Source organism: Rhamphochromis sp. 'chilingali', assembly GCF_963969265.1.
Source record: "Rhamphochromis sp. 'chilingali' genome assembly, chromosome: 2".
NCBI lineage: Eukaryota > Metazoa > Chordata > Actinopteri > Cichliformes > Cichlidae > Rhamphochromis > Rhamphochromis sp. 'chilingali'.
The window spans coordinates 65,130,856-65,150,006 of record NC_137930.1 but is presented as its reverse complement, the minus strand read 5'-3'; the positions used below and the strand labels follow the sequence as shown (position 1 = coordinate 65,150,006).

General features: G+C 42.4%; 1 protein-coding gene across 3 annotated transcripts in view; it reads right to left on the bottom strand.

Moving 5' to 3' along the window:
- Positions 1-18,747, bottom strand: part of dusp8a (dual specificity phosphatase 8a) — a 41,251-nt gene extending 22,504 nt beyond the window's left edge. The window contains exons 1-3 of one of the 3 annotated variants that reach the window (XM_080874196.1): positions 18,400-18,747; positions 11,358-11,756; positions 1,777-1,915 (exon numbers count right to left, since the gene is read on the bottom strand). In XM_080874196.1, the coding sequence (XP_080730322.1) occupies positions 1,777-1,915; positions 11,358-11,594 (376 nt within the window). In that variant the 5' untranslated portion in view covers positions 11,595-11,756; positions 18,400-18,747. Of the gene's footprint in view, positions 1-1,776; positions 1,916-11,357; positions 11,757-17,840; positions 17,857-18,158; positions 18,291-18,399 lie in introns of those variants that run through there. The other 2 variants (XM_080874197.1, XM_080874198.1) reach the window with 2 other exon arrangements.
- Between the last annotated feature and the right edge of the window lie 404 nt (positions 18,748-19,151).

Below are 19,151 nucleotides of genomic sequence, written 5' to 3'. Positions count from 1 at the left end.
AGTGGATGGGAAAGCAGTGAGTGAGTGGGAGGAATGGCTGGGAAAGGCTAGTGCATGTGGTGGCCTTTGGTCATTCACAAAACCAGGTGAGCAACTTTTTACTGGTTTTTAGGAGGCAAGTGTGACATCTTCAAATGAGTAATTCTGTCAAACCAGTGGCCCATTTCGAAAAATAGTTTTCTTGCATGCTTGCTTTCACTGCTCTGTGAAGAGCTCGAGATCCAAGATGGCACATCGTGACCCCTGACCTTTGAACTTTCTCTGGGCTCAGTTTGTTCACAAATCACACATTGTGCCACTGTGGGGTTTTTTTGTAACAGAAAAGACAAGCGTCCTTTTAGACACCAGGCACTTTGTTGCTGCAAACTGTGCAGACGCAATGAACAAGAATGCCCGTCATCCCCAATTATAATATAAACATTGTCACATTAATAAAGGCAACTTAACAGCAACACTTAAAAATCCTGACAAGCATATCCTATTCTTATCTCTAACACCTTCACACTGATGCTTTTTTCCCCACATAAGCAGATCCCACAGCAATCGTTCACATAACGTCATAATGCATGCAGGCACATGCATGCAACACCACCCACCTGCATGCATGCACTGCAAATACAGACAAATATTATGTATACAACGCTGCTGCTAGCTCCACTGACCCCAATATTACAACCACCCAAACAAAAGCGGACGCCATTGGCTGAGTCCTACAGGAGAATATTCTCTGCCACTGTTGTCGTGGAAACAGCAGAAAAGCGGGGACAAAAATGGAAGAGGTGTGATTCCTCTTTTTCTTCCTCTGTTGAAGAAACACAACGAGAACGAGCCGAGATTGATAACGAGGAGGGAGCTGCTGACAGGGGGTCCTTCAGTATTAACAAAATCCCGGCTTTTCAGTAATCAGAGAGTGTGTGTTTGTGTTCGTGTGTGTGAGGCATCAAACGCGGTCGTGTGTATGCACTTTGTATGCACGGGTGTGTCCACCCAAAGCATGCGCTCAGTACACTTCTGTGACAAATTGTAGAGGCTGTGTGCTTTCAGGCAATCCTAGGCATCCGTGAATGACTCATGAAAAAAGCACTAATCTCCCAGCGGAGGGAAGAGGAGAAGAATGGGGATGCAGAGAGAAGAGCCGAGATTTGCAAGAGCAGCATGCCTCCGCTGCCTCGTTTCAAATCCTGACTGAGGCAGATTACACTCCCCATTCTGCACTGACATATTTGGGACAGATTCATAAGCCTCGGCGGGCGGATATGTGTGTGTGTAATATCATCCCTTAAAAAGCTGCAGCCACCACAATCAAGATGTTATTAACTCAACGACTATTAACAGTCTTGGTGGGGCTCAATTATAAATCTCAGTGTGCTTAGTGGACACTACGACAGGGTAATAACTGTGATAAATAAGGCCAGAGGATTGAAAGTTGAGCTTCACCGTTACTGCAGAGATGCTGGGTAAGGGGAAGAGTGCAGGGGAGTTTACTTCCCCTCTCCCTCCTGGGCTCACACATACCTGCAAACCTTACACCACGAAGTCAGAACACTAGTATAGTGTTAAGAAATGGGGAACTGACTAAGGGCTACATTGTTGTCCTGTTGTTCTCATGAGTGACATCTGCTGATCAAACTGTGCAACGACAACAGTGCACCTGTTCGGGCTACAATAAATAGCAGTGCATACACACACACACAAAGGAAAACAGGCTTTGAGATATACAAAGTCTGCTCTTTCCCCTTTTCTTTTGCACCACCACCAACACCACACATGTCTTACCGGTGAGAAGGGAGACTTTGTGGAAGGTGCCCTCCAACTTTCCCATGAGAATGTGCACAAAACCATCTTTGGACAGATGCCCTGCTTCTTTGGAACTCTGGTCATAAACCACCACTTCCTGCTTCCTGCCCAGCTCAACCTGCACAGAAGATAAACAACAAGGAAGAGAAGAGAATTGATTATACAACAAAAATATCTTGTGTCAAAGCCAGCAAGGAAGTACGAGTTAGAAAAAACTGGAATTTCTATCTAATTGGCTTCTTGGGTAATTTGGGACTTGGGACAACCCCAGCATTTGAATCTATGACATGTATTCAAACTTGTGGGTGGGGTTTGAGGAATATTTTCTTTCGCCTGAGTAAACCCAGGCATTGTAAGAGGGCATTCTGATGACGCAGTGATGGTAAATGAGCTGCGGCAGGGACCAAACCTGTTTCCTCAAACACCTGACCTCTGTGCTGCTTTCACATTTTCCAGGAAGAAGCAACAAAAATAAAAAAGAAATAAAAAGGAACTCACAAACACACTACTGGGTGTTTTGACAATAAACTTTTACTGGTGCCTGTGACTGCAACAGTAAACAGCAAGCACTGCGCGTGCTTATAGTTATAAGATAATGCACAGGACTATGAATATTGCATTAGGGTAGGGTATTGCACTGTTCAGTCATAATGTTTTGTTTTGGACAAATATGAGAAGGATGATTGCAGTAATAGAGGATAAAATCGTGAAAGCTGGCTGCATAGCGAAGGGCGTGGACATCCAGTGGCTTCATAGTGATGCTGTTTATGTCAGATTGGGAGAAAGATGAGAGGATGTGAGCATGCGCTGATGCGACAAAGTATTTCTTTGCGTGTGTGTGTTTGCATGAGGGAGCATGTGCATGAGGCTGCACACAAACTAGCCAGACTGTGTTCATTCTCCATGTTGTCAGGCAGGCTTTGGTCACATGACCATCAGGCAGCGCCTACTGCAGCTATGAATCACTACCTCACTGAACCGCCACTGGACAGGAGACGGGAGAGGGAGCGGGAAGGAGGGCCAGCTACAGGGAGAAAAGGATGGAGGGGGATTGGGGTGAGGTGTGGGGGTAACTACACATTGGGTCAGTGAACAATAGAGACAAAAATTGAGAAAAAGAAAAAGGGGACAAAAAAGGAATTTAGGAGATGAAACAGAAGACGGAGAGCGGCGACAATGAAACGAGACGGGTCGTGAATTCTTTGTGTACCTCAGTAAACAACAAAAGCACATCATCCTCATGTGCAAAGTGTCGCTGAATATCTGCTAGCTTCCACTTCCTCAATGTCTCTTTGCTCTCTGTGCACATGAAGGCACAATGGCGATGACAACTCATGATATACACAGCTCCACAGTGCACCTGGAGCGCGTTTGCTAATGTTTCTGCTTACAGAGCAGCTGTAGCAGAGTGGCTTGGAAGACTGCCAGGCAGGTGATTTAGACAGGACAAGGTCAGTCTCTGAAGCATGCTAAAATCTCACTCTGGCTTAATAAAGGCTGACTTAGCTAAGCCTGCCTGCATCCAACACCAATACTGACCTAAAAGAATGAAAACCTGGGGTCTCGTTTATAAAACAGACTACCCATTATAAGCTCTCAAATGACTTATGACAGGGAACCATTTAGAAGTGGTTATTTACAGCAAAGCCTACACTTGATGTGCGTGAACATCAATATCTGCAAAAAAAAAAACCCCAACAACATACATGATGTGATATTCTATAAATAGTTCATCCAATGTGAAGGAAGTAACCAGACCTATATTATGGGATTGCAAAAAGACACTGACAATTAGTGCTGGTTAACATCTTATAGCGACAAGCAGCCTACTGTTAACAGCTTCATAAATAATCTGCAACACAGACCATCAGAAAATTGCAAACACCCTGGTTTCTTTTTATTCTATTTATTAGCATTGCGATATTTAGACTTCTTATCTATATCACCTAAAGTGGTTGCAATAAACAACTGTTGCTAAAATACACTGCAAAAATAATAAGATCATGGTTTGTGTGCAATGGAGCTATGAGGCCATCTGGCCCAGTATACACTCACGTACAAAATATCAACCAGATTAAGATCAAAAAAAGAAAGAGCCTGGAGGTGATTAGCATTAATTTAACCGTAATTAAAGTGCACCATTTCTATGATTTCCTGTTTTAGCATTAAACTGCCCACAATGCACAATTTGTTATTTGCCCTGCGTCTCTTTGTCTTTGTTTTAAATTCCCTGCATCCTTCATCCTAACTAACCCTGGATATTTTGGCTAATAATCCTAATGGGATCAGATCTAATTTGGGAGTCTGATCTCAGTGCCTGAGGATTACAGGCCTTTAACTGTACAAACGTGCGTTAACACAAATATAAACACACCGCTCAATGCACACTTTGGTGTTGTTTATCAGCTGCGCAGTCTAAAAGGTTTACTTTCTAATGTGAAAACATGGAATGAATCTCATAAAGGAAATACTGTCGCTCTCTGTGAAACTACTGTGTTCATACATTACATAGAAAACATCATAATTAAATACTTTTCTCAAACAACCACAGACACTGCAGTTGCATTTTTTAACATTTTATTTTCACAGGTTTGGTGGTACTACCACAATATAGAAAAAAATCTATAAATTTGCTGCAAATGATAAAATTAAGTGACAGTTAAATGCCATTTTGATGACTATTTTTTGATAAATTAGATCTCACCTTATTCCCTTATAAGACGAAAAGGAATGTCTAGATTTGTTAGAAAGTATAAATGGCATAACAGATAGAAGAATATTACACCAGATGCTAAAAACTACCCATCTGGCTAAGCATGTGAAACACATGGAGGTTGCTGCAGTGCTGGAGGTCAACGACCCAGGGCTGGGACTTGCTGTCAGACTGCAGCAGTAGTACAGATCCCTCATCCCTCTGCAGTGCTACAGCATCACTACTATTACAGTACTGGCCCAGGCTCTCTGACGCATGCACACTGCAGGTAAACAAGGAATGCCACTAGCAGAGAGGAAAAACAAGGGATGAAGGAACAGAAGAGGAAGCCAGGGAAAGGAATGCCAAGAAGGGGGATCAGACGGAAACTTGAGGGAGGATTAGATATAAAGCAAGAGAGAGATGGAGGGACAGAAGGTAGCACTAGCACACCAAATGCTACAATCCTGCTGCACCCAGGTCTCTCTAAAGGAGCTGGAGACCGGCGTCACAGCAGAGAATAAACAACAAACATGAGAGGCAAGATGCATAAAAGATGAAATTCTATTAAATGAGATACACAGAGCTAGAAAAAGGATAACATTTGACCCTGAAAGAGAAAAAAAATGAAGGGATTGGGCAAGAGAGTCAGAAGTCCCTGTACACTTCTAACTGACCCTGTTATAAAATATGTAAGGAGTGGAAGAAAAACGAGGTTGGAGACAAGGCTGCAAGTTAGGGCATGGACTTTGTGTCAATGCTCCTCTGAAGGAACAGTTTGTATGTATACACACACACACACACACACACACACATAATGAAAGATAACTGATGGGTAGCTTGGCAACAGAAGATATCTATGAAATAAGGGAAACGCTGTCCTGCTTTACGGTAACAGTTTGTGCAAAAAAGTGACATACAACTTCCCTCTGACCCCTGTCTTGCTGCTGACCAGTGACAAGGTCAGTGCTGAGTGGGAGTATGTGTGTGTGTACTGGTCTGTGACACAAATCTAAAAATGGACCCACATTCCTGAAGCACAGTCTGGGTCCCCTCACGGTGTCCACTCTGGGAGGACCCACACAAAACAAGAGGAGTGCGGTACGAGCCATCTTCAGTTAACAGTAAATTCTTCAGTAACGAGGAGCTGAAGAGATACAGGAAATGGCAATTACGAAATCCCTCTTTAAAAAGACAGCACAGTGAGCAGGAGTCAGAGTTTGTCATACTGATTCACCAGAAAAAAATTAAGTACGTACCACCCATACGCCTATCATTTCAGTTGGTTTCTGGGTACATTTCTAACATTATTTCTATGCCGATGTGGCACCAACTGGACCAAACTTTCAACAGTATACACGGTATATTGCATGTACTCTAGTGTCTCCTTTTAAGTATTCAATAAGTCTGTTTAAGACCCCGGCTCACAGGTGCAAACTACACCTCTCGCGACTGTCAAGCTACCACCCTGGGGATGATGATGTCATTGACTGAAACTGGCAGCTGCCACCTCCATGTATGCTTCAGTAGGTGTGATATGTGTGTGTGAGACACTAACAACTGTGCTCATAAGATGTGGAAAGAGGTATATAATATGGTTCAACCTGGGTTCATAGATAATTTAGATTCTAGCCTTAGTATGGGGAATAACTGTGAAACATCCTTTAAAGTAAAACTTTACACCTGAATGAAAGTGAATCTGACTGGGATGTGGGTATGTGGCATGGTGGTGAAAGCTCCTGACGGCTCTGTGCATGTGCAGTGTGAGGTCATCCCTGATGATTTCTGAGATGTGGTCACCTGATCTGGTGTGGTCACACCTACATGTTGGTGAATATCAGGGATCCTTTAGCACACAGACACACATAAGGCCCTGTTCAGGGTACACATTTATATACAAGTGAATTTTTATACTTTTACATAAAAGTTTGTCTGTCTCAGTACACAGACTTCATTTTTGTCTGTAAAGAAAGCATTCATTCTCTTTATGTGGTAACACCTCATCATCCTCCCAATTCTTTATATAATGAAGTCATGTTTTGTATCCCAAAATCCTCTCACATGAACTCACACTAGAGTAAAGAAATATACATATATTATATTTTCTGTAATTGTTAGTTTTACTTTGTGATTAGATCTGAAACTATATACAGATTATGACATGTGTGTCTATGTTAAACAGTGGGATCTTAAAAGCAAACAATGACTCAGTGCATGACCTCATCAAAGCAAACATATGACATTATCCATCTCTGTAGAAACACCACTGCTGGCTTTAGCATTTCTGTTTAAATTCAGATAAATGTGAATGAAACACACGGAAATTTCCCATTTTTCCCATCTGGGTCACCTGGGAAATAACCAACACAGAAATTCATCATCTATGTTCTCAGAGTCCACTCTTGCAATCATGGGAGATGACACATGAAACACGTGTGATGTCCTTGATGGTAAAACACAGTCTGTGTCAGACACTAGATGACAAACACTTTTTGATCATAACAAAGTAAATAACTATTTCCTCTTTAGATGCACATTTGATTTATTCATGAAAGTGTAACTTTTTTCATGCAACACTGAATTAAGCATGAATTAAAGTAAACATGCTGTAAGAGAAAAATGGGAAAGTCACCATTTTAATAAGAAAATCCTATAAGAGAAATACAAAAAGATGAATTCTTGCAACTGTAGCTAATGAGATTTATTTTTTAAATTGTCTTTCCATATGGGGTTCCCTATCATGCATCATTACAGCCGCCTCCTAACCCTTGACATGGAGGATAAACACAACATATGGTGTGTCATCAGTGGAATTGATGGAGATCTTCTACATTGCATAAATCCATTAGTCACATGTTATCTCTCTCTGTTTGGCAGGACACTCAGCCGATATCACCAATTAAGATCACAGACAAGATTACAGCCTTTCTTGGCTTTATTGCTGCATGCCCATTATACCAAACAAAAAGAATCAGCCTATTGTTCATTATCATGTCTAAAATGTTGGTATCACAACAGCTGGAGAATATTTTCAGGTGTAAAATGAATGTTTCCATAAAGGCATCACATTGGTACGGCTGCAGCTAACAATTATTCAGTTATTTATTGTTTTTTTTATTATACAGTGAAATTGGAGAAATATGTTTAAATCTGTTTGCATAATTTCTTCAAATTGCCTGTTTAGTCTGACTAATAGTGCAGAAATCACAAAAGGAAATCAGCAGCATTTAGAAAGCTGAAAGTGACTGTTAAGGGTTTCACTTGTTGTCATTCGACTTCCCAAAACACTTTTCCCCCCTCTCTTGATCTTGATTAAATGTCTCAACCAATCAGTTAATACCCATTACAGAGTCCAGTACTGGGGAATGGCTCAATATATTTATCAATTTTCTTTTTTTGGTTATCTATTTGTGCTATATTGATTTCAGCATTATTCTATTTTGCAAGCAGAAATCCTAAATTTTACAAGTTCACCCCGTCACATCTGTCTTAAACTTGATGCACTACATCTTGGTCAGTGTGCTGATACAGCTGGTTTCTTCACTTTACATCAAAAATGCAAAAATCAGCTAAATTTTCATCTGGAAACCTACTTGTGGTTATAAATATTTAAGTTCTGCCACATTAACAGATTTGACAGCTCATAAGTGCAACGTATCTATATGCAGGCATGCTATTTCGTTTAACAAAAGCGTGGGGTCCATGTCTATATAGAAGAGGAAGGGTGCTTCCCCAGGCTGGTTACTGGTAGTGAAAACCTCTGGTCCATCTGTCAGGCCTGCCTGGCCGGCTGTCCCTGTCACAGCAGCAGGGATTAGCCAGGCTTAAGCCAAGAAACCAGCCGCCTGCCCTCTAGCCTGTCGGAAAAGGCATGAGGAAGCCCCATTTCCGACTAAGCCTGCGCTCTCCCAGCAGAGGTCGTCCATCATCTAGCCTACTGTGTCCAGTTCTCTACACCTACATTAATAGAGAGCATTAATAAAAGGAGCTATGAAGGGATGGAACGTGAAAGGCAGAAGAAAGAGGACACCATTTTGTTTGCTGCTGTTCTGTTCATTCAGCTCAGTTAACTGAAGCATTGGGAGCTTCGATGAAAGAGGGTGAGTGCAGCGCCTTGGGGGACGCAGGCTATTAGTTCTCAATGGGATGCGAGGCGAGAGGCAGCTGGGGAGGAGGCGGAGGCAACAGCCCATCCATGAATACTGTCAATGCTGCTCTCCTGCTTCCTGCATTCACTTCCCATACAAAGAGCCACAATGGTGTCCTTTAGCGTTTTGGCTGGCTGAGACAGCTCCTGGAGATGCTCAGAGCCATGTGGGGGGTACAGACGATGGTGTGTGTGTGTGTGTGTGTGTATGGGGGGGTCAGTCGGGAGCTGGCTTAAACACCACACAGCCAATCTGCACGTGCCCAGCCCGCGGCCTGCCAGTGGCCACACAAAAGGGATGATGTCATGCTTAGCCAATAACAAAAGAGTCTGGGTCCGTCAGGCCCTCCTCTCTAACCCGGCTAGTTCCAGCTTTATCCAGCCTAGCATTAATCGCAAGCCTTATCCTCTTTACTGGGGGTGGGGAATGGATAATAACAAAGCAGGCATGGGACAACACTAGACAGTGAGAGGAGAACTGGAATAAACTAATAAGAATCGAGGTGGTTGCGAGCAGCTGCAGGCTATGGTTGCAAAACAGACAGACAGAGCTGTCACGAGAATGAAAGTGAGCGAAATCAGGAGGAAGCATGGCTCTGTGGGGTGCCACAGTGTGAGATCTGCCAAGCACAGAGCCCCACACAGAGATGAACCCAGAGACGGAGCACAGAAACACGCTCTAGCGCGCTGCACTCAGGGCAAGTAATGAAACTGAAACTCTGACAGTGATCCAAAGCCTCAAATAAACATTTCTCCAGCAGCAGCTAATTTAAATCCATCGCTTTCTCTTTGTTGTCTACATCTCTAGTGTTCAAAAGATTTTATTTTTGGGTGTGTAAGATCTCGGCTAAAATAAAACCATTATCGGAACAAAACTGGATCTTTTGGTCGGAATAATACAAGTATTCAGATACAGAATCTTCTGGCTGATAATGGTTCATGTTAGGTGAAAAGGAAGGCATGTGGGGTCGACTCGCATTAAAGCATTAGAGCCAGGGAAAAACAGCAGGTATATAGGGACTCGGTTAAATATCCCAGGTGCTATTAGTGGAACTGAAGTTCATTTTACCATGTAGACGCTGTCTGTCATCTACAAATGTTAGTGTAACCCAGCAGGAGTAAACAGAGCAATAAAGTAATAAAGTCTAAATATTTGCCTTTTTTTTGGGAAGTGATGTTTTTAGTTATGAAAGATGTACCAAGCAGGTAAATACATGTCAGCCAGTTTGGGGCTGACACACAATGGCATAAAATGGAAGCTGGTCATAAATCACTCTTATAAATAGGCTCAACAGAATAAGATGAGTGGCAGGCCAGACAACCAGACCGCCTCCTGGCAACCAGGAAGTAGAACAACAAAAAAGAAGTGTGAACTGCCATTCTGAGTCACGCCTAAAAAAAAAAATTTCACTCACCTGGCAAGTGTCATGGGTTGCTGTGAATCATTGTTTTATTGCACTGGGTGTAACTAAAAAGTTGAATATCTAAAAATAACATTTGAAGCCAGGAGGCAGAAAATCATCTCCCATGTCCTCTACAGCTTTTTTGCTTTCTGTATTCAGTCAAGTAAAACTGTTAGCTGATGAATGCATGCGCAAACATGACAGCACAAAAAGCACATACCGCACACAAAACACACTGATGTCAACCCTCCTCCTCTCCCCTTGCTCCCCCCTCAGAGATCCTTCAGTTTCACACAGAGACTAAAAATACAGGAGTCAGCATGCCGCGGCTGGACAAGCCATGGAAAGAAGGCTGTCATATTCAGAGGAGAAGTCATGGAAACCAGAAGGATCCGATTTCAGGGCCACTGATAAGCAACAAACATACAGTATGCGTGCCTGCCCACCAAATATAGCATCCACTGATGTGCTTGGCTAACACAGAGGAGGCTAGTTTGGAACTACAGTGAAACGCAGGTCAGACTGTTGGTAATAATCTCATACAGCTGGCGTAAAGTCAGCATCTTGCATGACGGCACTTCAACGGTGTGACAGCGTGCTGACAAGGGAACCTGAATCTGAGACCCCAGGCTCAAAGAAAGTCCTCCTATATCAACCCACTGCACCTACTGCATAATGAAAACATGCTACAAGCAGAGCTGCTATACTACTAAACTCTAAATGTGAGCAGACGAACAAACAAAAATTTGTAAATCACCAAGGTGTGCTTGGGACAAGTCAATCAGTTGTTTAAAGGAGTTATTTCAGTCTGTGGGTTGAGGGAATTTATGAAGCACAGAAAGCACTAAATATAAAAACGCGAACCATTTTTTGAAACACTCAAATTTTTATTTTGATCAAGTTCAATAAGAATATGAATACCACTCATGTTCTTCAATACGAGATCAATATGAGTTTCGTAATTGTAAAACTACCAGTATCTTAAATTTGGCTTGGCACAAAGACTGCACACAGGGGAAACGGCTAGTTTGGCTCCGAGCAAAAGTGACAAACTCCACTTACTGGCACCTCTAAATCTCAGCAGTTAGCATGCTTTGTCTTATTTATTTGTGAGAAGTGTAAAAACATACAAATGACCATTTTAAGAGGTTTTAAGAGTAGATTATGAAGCAGGTAGGAATCAAGTGTCTCACCGTTATCAGCAAGGTAGGAGCTTGGCATAATGTCAGCTTGGCACTTAAGTGAATGGCTCTCTAATCACATTCTACCACCCAAAAAGCATCAGCTGTCAGGTAGCCTTAATTGAGCTTTAACTCACCTTCACTTTGCCATTGGGTTGAAGCAACTCAGTGACAGACACTTTGTCCTGCTGCAGCCGCCTCTTCACCAGCTTTGAGCAGCAAACGTTGACCGCGCCTTGTACGTGTGACGCATTGTACTCAGAAAACGTCCTGCTGTCAATCACCAGCAAGCGGCCTGTCCCTCTCTGGATGAGGCTCGCCAGGCGCTTGATGTCCATGGCGCTCTTCTTGTTGGGCCCTTTCTCCCCTGCCATGATGTAAGACGGGCTGAGTGGTAAGCTAGGGTCAAAGACGTGGGGGTGAGGGGTAGTGGGGTATGAAGAATGAGGGGTAGATGAGAGAGGTGGAGGAAGGAGGAGATAAGGGTCAGTGGAGAAGGGCTACCACTGGAGCAGACGCTGGGAGATCCATGGTGCCTAAAAGAAGAAGCGACAAAAAAAAAAAAAAAGGAAAGAGAATTAAGTAAGCAAAGCATTCATGGAGAAATGTAAGAACGCGACAAACATGTGATCATAAAGGGCACATGTTGGTCTAAGCTTCACTCAATCACTCCATGGCAACAAATAAAGCCCTTCAAACTCAACTGCTGCAAAGTCACAACAACGGATCCATTTCACACACATTTCCAATCCTGACTCTAGCACAAGAATTCACACGTACTTTTGATCTTTTGCATTATCTTTTATTAGCAGATATTTAGCACCTGGCATTTTAAAATAACCACAGTGCTATAAAGATGAATACAAAAGTTATTTAAAGACTTAAAAGCTGACCGGATCATCCAACGAGATTTAGCAGTCCTGGGATCTGAAGGAATATCACACATCCGAAGACAAAGACTTAAATTCGACAAGTGTGAGTGCCTGTGTAACTGTGTGGAGGCTGGTGGTTGTTGACCGAGGGTCTCTTGTGCAGTAGCTCGTGAAACAGGAAACTGAGAGCGTGCGATAAATTAAGCCAGGGGAATTCAAAGAGCAGGTCTGGACACAGGCAGAAGGCCTGTGTGACATCCTGTGCGTGTGTGTTTGTATGTGTGTTTCAAATTAACCATCCACAAACTTGATGAACTGCCTCCGTCTATCCGTCACTTCTAATCACTCTGATCTCCTCCGTGCTCACATTCACCACAGCCCTTTTACCTTTAACATGGGACACACACACACACACACGATCAGTCGTTTATTGGGGTTGTGAGAAACAGCATGTGTGCGCGTGCTAGACTGCACATTACAAAACCACTGTGCCATTTAATTAAGTCAACATGCAAATGAAAAAAAACCCAGCGTAGTTTGAGGTCCATTTCATTGGTCAACCAGGTGTCATGCGACAAGTAAAAGGTCAGAATGTGAATGCAGCCATGTTGTTTTATTCATCTACAGGCACGTGGTGTCATTAAAAATGAATGGGCCTCTTCTCGCTTACCCCAAAGCGTAAATGGAGGTTTAAACCTCAGCTGAAAAGGAAGAGTGTGAGTGACAGAGGTGCAGTAGCCAAAACAAAAACGATGATAAGGCTATGTTCCTCTTGAGAGGATGGGCAGAAAAGAAAAAACAGTTAACAACACTGGTGAGAAAGTGAGAGAGGGGGTTAAACTGGGGAGGAAATGTATCTAATCACTTGTGTCCTGCAACTTTTCACCTGTGGTCTGGCAGCGCCACAGAGGGAGGGAGTAGAGCGAGAAAGGAGAGCTGTGTGGAGGTAACGAAGGATGTTATTCAGCCAGGATCTCTCCAGCCTAGCAACTTAGCCAGCTCAAGGTGAGGGAGAGGGGATGATTGTGGAGCAGGGAAGAAACAGATGAAGGAGAATGTGGGTGAAAAATCAAATCTCACATGCAGACGACCACATCAAACATATGACATGGAGGTTGAGTAGTGCTTCACTACAGCCTACAGCTCATCTCCTATTGACTTGTAGTCTGCTGGATGAACTGAACATGCAGCCGATGTACACATGGTTTCGCTGCCTGGCAACACGCCTGATGCAAGAGGAGCAGCACAAGAACATGAAAGAGAGTCTAGAGAGACAGTAGCAACTGCTTGCACTGTTAAACAACAAACTGCTGCTGAATCAGAACGTAGATACCGGCAAGCATTGACATAGATAAAAATTTAGATAGTCAATGAAGGTTGAAGGCAAAACGCCCACTGGCTTGCACAACATATAAAACAGCACAAACAAATGAGCACAGTCCACCTAAGCTTAGCTGATCTTTTCTTTAACTGAAAAAGTGAATCCCAGTTTATGTGTAACTAGCATGCTGACATAACTTCACATTATAAGCATCCGGATATGCTTATAATATCCGGATGCTTATAATGTGCTTTCTACTCTGCAGAAAGCTTTGCTGCAATACCAGTTTGCCCCTGTACAAAAAACATCCGCTGCCACATTACAACCTGCCCCATCACCTGTTATACCGTACCTTATCTGGCAGGAAGCCCTTCGGTCGTGCAGCTAACAACACAGCTTCGAGGGATGTGAATCTTTTGCTGTCTTTCTCTGTGTCCCTGCCGCTGCTGAGCACAGCATCTGATGCTGCATATGTCTAATGGCGACTGCTCTCCCACCCACCCAGTCTCACACTTTTTCCTCTCTGAATCTCTCCTTCCTTCTCTATCACTCTCTTTCTTGCTTTTGTGCAGTGAACAGAGATGGGGAGGGGATGAGTGTGCAGGTTTACATGTGTGGTAGTCAGAGACGGAGCGCTCTGCATCTTTATGTCGCTTGACAATTGTCCCATGGCAAACTCAAAAAAATCCCGCTTCTATGGACAGAAAGGGGGTTGGAATAAAAGGTTAATAAGAGAAAACAGCAAGAATATTGACAATAAAATATGAGAAAGGCAGAGAAATTAAAAGAAGCAACACAGCCATCCACGTGATTACTCAGCATAACAAACATCGCCCATCTCCTCATGCAGAAAAAATGCCCCTCCACATCACATCCAAGCAGGGAAAAAAAGGAAGAATCATTAAATAAATAAATAAATAAATAAAATAAGCTCCTCACACTTAAGGAAGCAGCACTAGGCTGTGATGCTCCGACTGAACAGAAGAAAACAAGCAAAGAGAAGAGAAAGCAGAGAGACAGACACACTGTGTACAGGCCTGGAGCAGATTTGGTTGCCATGGAAACAGCCCAGGCTGGGGTGATAAGGGGGCACGAGAAGGGTGATTGTGATGGGATGCTCACTGATGCTGATACAAGATAAAGCTAAAACAGACAGTGGAGCTCAAGATAGATTCTCCAAACCTGAGCTGTATGTGCACCTTTTATTTTACTCACTTAAAAGAAAATGACCACAAATTAGCCTAAAAGCCACCGACCAAAATTATTTTAATATATTTCTATCTGATGTTTCCTCTAATGTAGCCCAAAAATCTCACTGCTTTCCCAAAAGCAAGTTCACACAGTCAGAAGATCCACACAGACCAGGTTATGCAGATCCAAAGAGTCAAAACAAAATAATTACACCACGACAACTTGCAGAGAAACTAGTCTGACTGGTCAACTTTGAGGAAATTTTTACTCCAGGTGGGATTTTTTTTTTATAAACCCTACACATCCTTCGGATTTCTGGAAATATTAGCTGTAAATGAATGGTACCCAGAAATTTGACGCCCAGCTGTATCTCTTCACCAACCAGTCAACTTGCTGTTCACATGCAAATTTGGCGAGACACACGTAAGTAATGACTTTAAAGCAATTCAATAGGTAAGCACAAAGATGAGTGTAAACACTTCAGCATGCAGCCAAATATGATGTCAACTCAAATCATCTTTCTTTCTGAGTTATGCTGTTGGATGATGGCCAAAAAGGTGTTTTTTAAGGACATTATGATGTCACTGTTAAGGATGGCTATTGAGAACCGGTTCCAAATACTTCATGATCATATGCCTTTGAGCTCCACCTATCAATGCTGGTGTGGTTTTCTACATTGCAGAACAATGACGCTAAAGCAGTGGATCTTTTCGTAATTCCTCCCATTCAACCATTTGTTTATACTATGAAAACTTTAGATAATAACACACTGCGTTGACGATAAAAATCCTGCGCTGACCGACATTTCTCCACAAGGAAAATTGATTAGACATCAACAAGGAAAATGATAAAGAATCAGGGCAATATGCAGAATTGATAATGATGAAAATCTTATCAACATCCCTCCCTAGTCACAGTGGAACTGACCTATTGGATATAACTTGTCATCGCGTCATCATTTTATGCTAGTAGGATTTTGTTGTGTTTTCTAATAATTAAGGTGCTTTGTGAGGTCACAGTGACGTCTGAAATCTAATGAACTTCCTCCAGACAAAGACAATTAACAGACTCCCAATCAAACATCAAACAAATCAAACATTTTCCCCTCTTGTCATGCAAAACACAGCAACACAAATCATTGACAGACTCTACTGAAACGGTTCAATAAAAGACTGATAACAAAAAAGGTTGGTGCATATTAACATCAAGCTGAGGAAGTAACTTTATCTCAATAAAATGGGCAACACACGCAGGTGTATTCACAGCCTTTCACCATGGGGTGAACATGAAGGGCCAGCTCCATGATGACATTATCAGACATCAGGGACAGAGGCAAACACAAAGAGAGTAACTGGAGGGCAACCAGTGGTGATGTAATACCATCCAGGTTATTCATTAACTCCCTGCATAACGTCACCTGCGGCCACAGCCTTGAGTAGGCTGATATGAAGCGAGCAAGGTTCGCACAATGACAGGCACGACTGGTTTGTTTAGACCACAAACAATTACATCACCAGTGCATCTTGTGCCCTTTAGTCTGTGCAGCAGGCACATGAACTCAAAGTTTGCATATATATGTGTATGTAAGCTGTCTGTCTGTCTCTCTCTCTCTGGAGTGTTTCACTTACACTTTAAAGGGTGACCACAACAAAGCACTGTTCAGCAGAAGTGGAAAAAAAGACGAACCGATACAGCATAGCATCGTATTATTTTTATCAAGCCACGGACACTAATTCAAGCAACATTACATCATATTTGCTCAACTGAAAAAGGCATTCAAGAATGGACACACTTGGCTTAGCTAATAGCTCAGTTACACTAGTAGTAGTACAAAAGCTGGACAACAACCTTGTATCTGCCAGAAACAAAACAAACCTGTGGTTGCCTTGTGATTGTACTGGATTCTTTTCACATTCTGGGACCAATTGCAACATGCTGCTTTTTTCAATGAACATAACATGAGTGGACTCGACTCAGCTGGCTGCCAAACAGATGTATTCTGGTTTTATTCATATAGAACAGGAAGGTAGCTAAACACAAATGTGAATTTCTGCTAAATGTGTTTTTTTGTCTGTGTAGACAGTAACAGATTGATAGCACACTGACGCTGTCTAATAGCAACAATTATGGCAGATTTTAGTGACAGTGTCTGTGCTTTCCTGCTTTATCTTATTGGATTAACTTTGTGGACATAATTTGCAGTGAAATCACAATCTATGCTATTGAAATATTTACCCTTTCAAAATGCCAAAAACTGCAATAATATCAGAATATCAAGTATTCTGATATTATTGTATCATGGGATGTCTGGTGATTGCCACTTCTAATGAGCAGGTACAGGATCACCTGTTTATAGTGGAGAATTTTAGTAGAAGTTCTTGCAATTGTGTTAAAAGGCAAAATATTAGCATATCATGCAAAATCACGACAGAATGAATAAAAGTATTGTCAGTTAAAGATTAATCTCTTGGTCTGTACAAAGGCCCAAAACAGTTAGCATTATAAGCAGTGTTGTTTTGTCTCACAGTCCAAAACCAAAAGATATCTAGTTGACTTTCACCGGTGAGAACCTCCGACTTGATTAAGAAAATACTTTATCATTAATTTTCTGTCAGGTAAATAAATGAAAGCATGACTGTTGTGAGTTCAGTGGCATTCACTGCTTTTAGCTATACAATAAACGTAGTAAACAATTAATTTATAGCTGTAATCAATTATTATTGTGGAATTTAAAAAGAAACAGTTATTGGCACACCTTAAATCATCAAATTTTTAACAATGCTTACAATTAATGGTTAATAGTTGATGATTGTCTAACCCTGAGTGTTTACCACGACTAATAACCAGTGTAACATGCTGTTGCAGCGGTTCTGTCATTTTAAAAAATCGATTTCTTGGTGCAGCTGGACAGCGCTATCATATTGTAAACAACACATCCAAGCATGAAGCCTTCCGGCGTCCTCTCATCAATACTCCCTCAGTGCACTGACTGCTGTAAAATGCAGGGTCATACATAGCTGGGACTACCCCCAGACTCAACTACAACAGCCACATGATAGGTAATGTAAATGTAAATAATATCGAGAATCTCTGATACAAAAATACATCGTCAAATAAATATAATGTGTACATATAGAAATGCTCTGAAAAATCAAATCATCAGAGATGGGGGCGCACATACACATACACACACAACACAAAAACAAAAAACAGACAAGACGTTGTGTATCGTTTACCAGCGTTCAAAATGATGGAGGCTGAGCGGTCGCAGCGCACTACAATAAACCGACCTACATTAGAAATAAGAATAGACTCCAGTGCGGACAGCAGGCACTGCTTTTAAAAAACGCCGGATACAGTCAGCATCAACTATTGTTATACCCCACACTTACAGAGAGGTTGTTTTGAGTGGGAAACCTGGCCTGGGTTTGTTATGACGCGTGGATATGTCCGCATGCGAAAATGAGCCCTCTCCATTGATCGGGAAGGCTGTGATGACTTTAACCAGCGCGAACATTAAACAGAAAATTCGGGAAGAAACCTAATACACCTACCTTACAATAGGAAACCGGCACAGCGATTTTTTTGCATCCCAATAAAACGATCGATAACTTGAGCATGGACGAGGTTTATTCCCATTATGAGACGGGCGCGCACTTAAAGAGGGGGGAGGAGTGCGAGCTGACGGGCTCGCCGCAGCAGCAGCGAGCTGGGCACGAGCACAGACAGCGAGCAGCCGATTCAAACAAACAAATGTCCTTTCTTGCTAATTGACAAACACACTCAAGCACTCACCTCGGGCTCCATGCGTCTGCGGGGTGTTATTCAACTGGCCTCCATGTGTGAGGGGACAGTGGCGGAGTCTTCATGGGGGCTGGCCGGTGTTTACTTGGCGGTGTTGCGGGGTGTACAGTAAAGACCTCAGCTGACAGAGGATGACAGCGCCAGGAGCAAACCAGGCATGAAAGCGCGCGGTGATAGGCTACAAACGGCCTCCTCAGCCGTTCAGCTGGCTCGTGGAGAGCAAGATTAGCTTTACTAGGCTAGGTGAAGGCTAAAACTGTTAGCTGTTATTGTGTGTGTGTGTGTGTGTGTGAGGAGGGGGGTGGTTAGGTACGGAAGGTGCACTTTAGCACTTTCATGAACTAAAGCGATGAGGTCATGGTTCAGGAGGGAGACGGGAAAAAAGGAAACTGTGAGGTTGACGTCACTTCCAACCAATCAGCGGCGACGGTTTAGGACTAGGGTGACGTCAGTGATCTGATCTGCGGATTAAAGGGACAGTCCGGCTTTTTTTTCTTTTTTTAAAGGAGACGCACTCACGTTGAGTGTGTGTGTTTTTTAAAACTGCCTTACACACAGAAAAAACAGGGATAATATGAATCTTTATTTATTTCCTTATTTTATTATATTCAAATAATTATTATGAAATACAAATCACATAACACCTTTTAAATGTCTCATTTTGTTTTATTTTTATGTGCTCCTTTCTGTTTCTGTTTCTCTTTTATGCCTTATTGAGCAATATTGTCTCGTTATGTTGTAGG